The sequence below is a fragment of the Ahaetulla prasina genome, chromosome 15 (assembly GCF_028640845.1).
Source record: "Ahaetulla prasina isolate Xishuangbanna chromosome 15, ASM2864084v1, whole genome shotgun sequence".
Taxonomy (NCBI): Eukaryota; Metazoa; Chordata; class Lepidosauria; order Squamata; family Colubridae; genus Ahaetulla; species Ahaetulla prasina.
The window spans coordinates 6926245-6933976 of NC_080553.1; the positions used below are offsets into that span (position 1 = coordinate 6926245).

Below are 7732 nucleotides of genomic sequence, written 5' to 3' on the forward strand. Positions count from 1 at the left end.
GCTTAAATAGGCATATTTTTCTTTCAGCACACTAAGCACAGTGCATATAAAACACCCTCTCCTGTGTTCAGCTTTTCCTTCACGCAACCTGGTCAAGAAAACAATAATTTTAACAATCACCCTGTTCAGCTTCTGTTTCCTAAAAAAAACAAAACAAAAACCTTGGGTCTTGGGTTTATTGCAAATTTAATTTGACTTGGTAGGATTGCCTCTAAACGAGCTGTGGAGTTTCTCTTAATACGTTAATTTCCAGGCATTACAATTTGTTGTTAGTTGCAAAGTCGCAACCAACCCATCGCGACCCCATGGACAACATTCCTCCAGGCCTTCCTATCCTCTACCATCCTCTGGAGTCCATTTAAACTCATGCCTACTGCTTCAGTGACTCCATCCAGCCACCTCGTTCTCTGTTGTCCCCTTCTTCTTTTGCCCTCAGTCTTTCTCAGAATTAGGCTCTTCTCCAGTGAGTCCTTCCTTCTCATTAGGTGGCCAAAGGATTTGAGTTTCATCTTCAGGATCTGGCCTTCTAAAGAGCAGTCAGGGTTGATCTCCTCTAGGACTGACTTGTTTGTTCACCTTGCAGTCCAAGGGACTCGCAGGAGTCTTCTCCAGCATTGCAATGGATGGATTTTAATAATTTGCACCATTTTTCCTAAGCATGTTCCCTTTCCATTCTGAAAGAAAGAAGAGTTTTGATTCTCAGATGGCTGAATTGATTGGAAATGTCCAAAGTGTCTGTTTACTTTTGAAAGGGTGAGATATAAAACAGCTATCCAGCTTTGTATAGGGAGTCTTGACTTCAGACCTTGGAAAATGACCGTCAGTTAAAAGATTCCTTTTTTACTAGATTCTAGTGAAAACTCTAGTGACTCTAGAAAGAGTGCAGAGAAGAGCAACAAAGATATTTAGGGGACTGTAGACTAAAACATACAAAGAACAGTTGCAGGAACTGGGTATGTCTAGTTTAATGAAAAGAAGGACTAGGGGAGACATGATAGCAGTGTTCCAATATCTCAGGGGTTGCCACAAAGAAGAGGGAGTCAAACTATTCTCCAAAGCACCTGAGGGTAGAACAAGAAGCAATGGGTGGAAACTAATCAAGGAGAGAAGCAACTTAGAACTAAGGAGAAATTTCCTGACAGTAAGAAAAATTAATCAGTGGGACAACTTGTCTCCAGAAGTTGTGAATGCTCCAACACTGGAAGTTTTTAAGACGTAGGATAATCATTTGTCTGAAGTGCTGTAGGGTTTCCTGCCTAAGCAGGAGGTTGGACTAGAAGACCTCCAAGGTCCCTTCCAACTCTGTTATTCTATTCTATTCTACTATTGAGAAAAAGAAATGTAAAATAGGCTTTTATTTGTTTCCTTGTTTAGAAAACAGGCACAAGAAATGATGTGTTCTGATATCCTTTTCTGCATTACAAAAATGTTGTATACATTTTAGTGACAGCCGTGGTTAAAATCTTGGATATCCTCCTGTTAGCTAAATTTTCCAGAGTGGCTGAACAGAAGCCAGCAATTTTGCAGCGTAGACATGCCAAGGAAATATTTCCATGCAGACTGAAACTGGCCATTTGAATTTTGGGAGCCAAAATTTCCTGCTTCCTGTAGTTGCAAAAGATGGTTTTCTCAGCAGCAAAAAAACCCCTTCACGTAATTTGCTGAACCACATTTCTCTGCACAACGTAGAGATGTGGGCAAATCTTGCCTTGCTACATAATGCTGGTTAACTGCTTTGCATGATTATTTACAAAATAACAGAGCCCTTGGAGGTCATCTAGTCCCAACGTCCTGCTTGAGCAGGAGACCCTAGACCAGTGATGGCGAACCTTTTTGGCACTGAGTGCCGAAAAGGGAGTGCTTTGTGCGTGCGTGCTTAGACCGCGCACACGCTTTCCGCGCACACACACACACTCATCAGACCCACAACCTGGAAGAGGAGTTGTAAAGGTGGCATGCGCGTGCAGTCAAATGTTGTGACTCGTCCTCCCTCCTCTCCGGGCTCTTCCTGTCTCCAACCGGGCCTGTTATCAGACTCCGAGTCTGATAATGAAGATGAACGGCCTGTCATGCCTCCAGCCCCCGGCCCTGGCCCCATGCCCGGAGAGGATTCCAGGAGTGAACAAACAAGCCCGATAAACCTCACTCATACGGCGTGTGTTCCTTTGGCTCAGCTGTCAGAGGAAGCCAGCCAGGGATTGGAATTGCTCGGGCCTACTCCTTCTGACCCCTCCCTTTCCCAAACAGCAGAAGACAATTCAAAGTGGGAGGATCCTCGCTTCCGGAGATCTGAGAGGCGACGCCAGCAGAAGGAAGGGAGGGACAGGCCTGGATAAATGCTGAGTCATGGAGCCACACCCCACAGCCTATATAAAGGACCTGCTTTTGGCATTCCAACCTTGAGTCAAGTAAAGTCTTATCTAGTTGGCTGATATCGGACCTTATCGCTGAAGTCACAACTTGGACTCCTGCCTGCCCTGATAAACCTCGAAGGCACTTGGCAAGCTGCAGAGGCTTCGTTGCCACGTTTGATACGGACTTCCTAGACCAGGTCGTCGGAGGGGGAGGGGGACACGACAGCACCTGCTGGGAAATTAACTTCCAGTTTCCGGCCTGTACATGTGCAACGGCCAGCTAGGCTTCCTGTTACTGGCACACATGCGTGCGCAATGATCAGCTGGCCAGCGCAAATGCCCACATCGGAAAACGGAAGACAAAGCTGTTCCAGTTTCTGGCACTGCCGCACGCACGAAGGCCAGCAGATCGTCGTGCTCACATGCGTGCCAGAAACCCGGAAGAGGACCAGCCAATGCCGCGCGTGCCGGGCAACATGGCTTCGCATGCCACTTTGGGCACGCGTGCCATAGTTTCACCATCACAGCCCGAGACTATTTCAAACAAACGATCTGTCCAATTTCTTTTTAAAACCCAACAATGTTGGAGCACCCAACAATTTCTGGAGGGAAGTCGTTGCACTGATTAATTTTTCTCACTAGCCAGGAAATTTCTCTGTATTTCTACGTGGTTCTCTCCTTGATTAGTTCCCATCCACTGCTTCTTTTCCTGCCTTCTGATGCTTTGGAGATAAGTCGACACCCTCTTCTTTGTGGCAACCCCTCAGATACTGGAGCACTGCTATCTTGTCACCCCTGATCCTTCTTTTCATTAAACTAGACATAACCCAATTTCTGCCATCATCCTTTGCATGTTTTTATAAATAATGTTTACAGTATTTATTATAACCAGCCTTTTGGTATCATAATATTCCTTTCTGGAGCAAAAAAAAACAACCAAAAACTCCTCATTCCCAAATTTTTAAGATAGCACAGTGAGATTCTAGGATATAGCATTGGAAAGTGCATTGGCAGATTTGATGGAATTGTTCTGATCTGACAAAGTTGTTCCCCTTTGGGGTAGTGTCTCTGAAGCCACAGCTCGCCCCTGGTCTGGAGTTGCCCTAAAAAAAGACTGCTTTTGAGAAATGTCAAACCATCCCAAGCAATTAAATGAGACGGCTAACCAAACTTAGGTTACCTAAAATGTTCTCATTCTCTCTCCCTCCCTCCCTCCGTCTCTCGCTCTCTCTCTCTCTTTTTGGCCTGCTGGTTATCCTTGACAGAATTTGTAAGCAGACTGGGAGCTACTTATAGATCCAGTTTATATTTTGTCTGTTGAAGATGGATTTGTGGAGTCCTTGGTACTTTGGTATCTTTACTTAACAGACGTTTCATTACCGAACTAGGGGACATCATCAGTGCTAGAAGAAAGTGGGGTTTTTCTCCCTGTCAGTGTTTACGGGAGTATTTGGTGGTTCCTTGATTAAGCTGTTGTTTACTGAGTTTCTTGATTGCTGAAATTGTATTGAGGTGCAAACAGAGAGCAAACCTCACTCGTTCTAGCACTGATGGTGTTACCTAGCTGGGTAATGAAATGTTTGCAAATAAACAAACCCAGCTCAGAGACCACCAAGGACCTCACAGTCCTTGGTGCTTCCTCCTCCTCCACTTCTTCCTCCTCCTCCACTCTGCAGACCCCACTCCCTTTTAGCACTGATGATGTTACCTAGTTGGGTAATGAAATGTCTGCAAGAGAACCACCAAGCACGGAGAGCATCAAAGAGCCTGTTGTGTCTCGCCCAATCTCACCACAGCCGGGGTCTTCTTATCTGCTTCCGAACACGGAGGAATGTCCTAGTATGCCTCCCGGCCCCAGCCCTGGCTCCATGCCCAGACAGGCTGAAGAGGAAGAAATACCTCCAGCCCCCAGCTCTGGCTCCATGCCCAGGCAAACGGAGCAACTAGACCCCTCCCCCTCCTCCACAGCAGGTGAGCCTGAGGGAGGTCAATTGCCAACAGCTGCCGACTGGAGTGACCCTCGCGTCAGAAGACTTGATAGGTGGAGGCAACAGAAGGAAGGGAGGGGCAGGCCTGGATAAGTGCTGAGTCATGGAGCCACACCCCATGGCCTATATAAAGGACCTGCTTTCTGGCATTCTCTGAGTCAGGCAAAGTCTAAACATATCTTGCTGAAGTCACTTTCTGGTCTCCTGCCTGCCCTGAGGACTTTGCTAGGACTTTGGCAGAGCTGCAGAGGCAAGCCTGATTCGGATTTCCCTGACCCGGCCGTCAGCGGAGGAGTGGGACACGACAGAGCCCACAGTTCAATCCTAAAGTACAGATATTCCTTTCCTTTGGCGAGGTGGAATTTTTGGATTTGGGTGGTAAGAAATATACAGTATGTCACAGAAAATGTCACATTTTGTAAATATTTAAGTATAACTTTTAATGTGACAACACTGAAGAAATGACACTTGGCTACATTGTAAAGTAGTGAGTATACAGCTTGTATAACAGTGTAAATGTGCTGTCCCCTCAAAATAACGCAACACACAGCCATTAATGTCTAAACTGCTGACAACAAAAGTGAGTACACCCCTAAGTGTATATACATATCCAAATAGGGCCCGAGTAGCCATTTTCTCCCTCCCTGGTGTCATGTGACACATTAGTGTTACAAGGTCTCAGGTGTGAAGAGGGAATAGGTGTGTTATCACTCTCACGCTCTCATATCTCACATTATCACTTAGGGGCATACGCACTTTTGTTGCCAGCAGTTTAGACATTAATGGCTGTGCGTGGCATTATTTTGAGGGGACAGCACATTTACACTGTTATACAAGCTGTACTACTTTACACTGTAGCCAAGCGTCATTTCTTCAGCGTTGTCACATTAAAAGATATACTTAAATATTCGCAAAATATGAGGGGGTGTACTCCCTTCTGTGACATACTGTACATGCTGTTGGAAGAGGTCCTTGGCCAATCTTCGGCAGCCTGTTTGTTTGGTTATTGTTGCTGTCTTGACTCTGTTTTATGCTTCCTTTGTGTGCAGGATCTTATGGCCAAGGTGAGGGCGATGCTTGCAGCCTCTAAAAATATTTCAACCAGTGCCTCTTGAGACCGAAAGATGGAAGCTCTAGAAGGAACAGAAAGTCCTTGTTAACTGCAGGAAAGAGAGTCTTCTTGCAACGTTGCTGAGTTGCAAAACTTCCTTGGCCGAAAAAACAGCCACGGGAAAGGGAGCCTTGTAAATTATGTTCTGATTGGTTTCTCAGTTAGAATTTTACAACAAAGAGGTGCCTGTATATTTGTAAATACGACATTCCGGCGAGTGTTACACAAATAAAAATGCAGAGAAATCCTTTTTATTAGCTAAAGGCTTTCTGGAGATTGGTTGGTTATTGTTATTGTTTTTGTTTCTTTTTTTCCCCTTCTTTTCTTTGTTTCAGATGACCTTATACGTGCGTTTCAATCAGGGTCCTCTAAAGTAGTGAGTATAAATTGAATTTAGCAGAACAAAGCAAGGAAATGCTAATAAAAGCAACCCGGCAAAAGGAGGAAAAAAATTAAGCTGAAGGACTAACATTTATTGAGCTGTATAGATTTTGCTTGGAGAGAATAAAGCGAAAGGGGTCGAAGGGAGCAGATTCCTAATATTCTCCAGGCTGTAATTGGAAGCTGACTTGCAAGGTTTTAAGGCCCCCAGTCAGAAAAAAAGCTAGGTGTTTACTTGGTGACAACCAGTCCAAGATTTGGAATAAGACTTCTTTATACCTTGCTGGAAGAAGAACTCAGGATCCTCCAGATATCTAGAGTTCTGCCCATAAAAGGTAAACCTCAATTTTTATATATTGTAGCCATGGAATTGGCAGACTGTCTCTCTCTCACACCATTTATTTGGACTTCTAATTAAAAATATATTGGGAGCTTGGCGGATATAATAATAATCCACTTCTTGAAGCAATACTTGTTGAAAATGCAAGGACAAACATACCGCAGAACACTTGCATTTTGCTGCCAGATTTTCGTGGAGCAATTCTAGAAGGATCCAGGATGCTCCCATCCCAAATCAATTGCTCCAGAATTGGGGCTGGGCTGATGGTGTGAGGGTCTAGAAACACCATAGCTGGAAATCTTTGTGAAATTAATATTGGGAAGAAGGGATTGATACGTAATCCATTTCGAAATTAGTCATAAAGGAGTAAAATTAGTATAATAAAATCTCAGCCGGGTTTAGGCATTGGGAGGGGACGGGTGATTTAATGCTAGCTGTTTTCCAAGTTTGTTTTAGCGCGTGGAGCCTCTTTAATTTAACAGTAAATGAATTCACTGACCTGTTTTTCCTTGACACATCATTATTTCTACAATCACTTTACCAAACACAAAACCACTGCTGTTTGTGCTTAACTTTGTCCAGGTCCCAAACAGAGTGTTAAAAATTAGGGAACACTAGAAAAAGCCACGATCTGTTGGGTCATCATTTCAGAGTGTGCATAGTGTGACTACTATTTTTGAGACAACCCAGGAGCAAAATATAGGACACAGAGGTTTTGTTATTGCAAACAATATATACAAGACTTCTATATACAGACATACACGTGGTAGGCACATACCAGGCAATCAATCAATCTTCAACTCTACATGGAGAACTACAATGCAGATAGCACACAAGGAGAGAGATGCCCTCTCACAGCTTCTTAAAGTGGTAAGCCTGCTGACTTATTCTCATTGCATCATCTTGGTTTACAGCCTTACAGCAGCTGGTCAGCTATTAAATCATTACCTTAACACAGAGATACTTCCTTACCTAAACCTAAAAAACAGAATGACCCTAGGAAGGAAAAAGGAAGGGGTTTTGATTTCCTGTTGGCTTCCCCATTGACTTTGCTGGTAGAAAATCACATCACGGATCACAATCACATGACCATAGGTGTGTGCGGAAGCACTGCGAGGTAGGACTACAGGGACTACCATTTTGCCAAAGCAAAAAGTCTGAAGATCCTTTCAATGTCAAATCCCACAGGAGTCATGGATCCCAGATTTTGGACACATTTTTTTTTTTAATTTAAGCTATTTTTGAGGCACCTTAATTCAAAAATTGTTGTCCTGCATTGCACCCTTTCAGCCAACAGAAAATCAGGAGAGTTTTAATGCTTTATAGATGTTGCCATGCCTTTATAAATGGTGACTGCCAATTCGCAATTATGCACTGAATCTTGCCAATTTCCTATAATTATAGCTTGTACGAATAGAGTACAATACCTTTTTTTAAAAAAAACCAAAGGAATCAAGAGGGTTTTAAGTGGCGGCTCTGAACAAGAGCCAGATTAAAATATTGAATATGACTTGTTTCCACCTTTAAAAGGTGGAACAATTCAGTTTTATAAGATAGC

At 43.7% G+C, this 7732-nt stretch overlaps 1 protein-coding gene across 7 annotated transcripts in view; it reads left to right on the forward strand.

Moving 5' to 3' along the window:
* Positions 1 to 5740, forward strand: part of SFSWAP (splicing factor SWAP) — a 119703-nt gene extending 113963 nt beyond the window's left edge. For all 7 annotated transcript variants that reach the window (XM_058158069.1, XM_058158071.1, XM_058158070.1 and 4 more), the window contains one exon: positions 5392 to 5740. In XM_058158069.1, the coding sequence (XP_058014052.1) occupies positions 5392 to 5457 (66 nt within the window). In that variant the 3' untranslated portion in view covers positions 5458 to 5740. The remainder of the gene's footprint in view (positions 1 to 5391) is intronic.
* The last annotated feature ends 1992 nt before the right edge of the window (positions 5741 to 7732 follow it).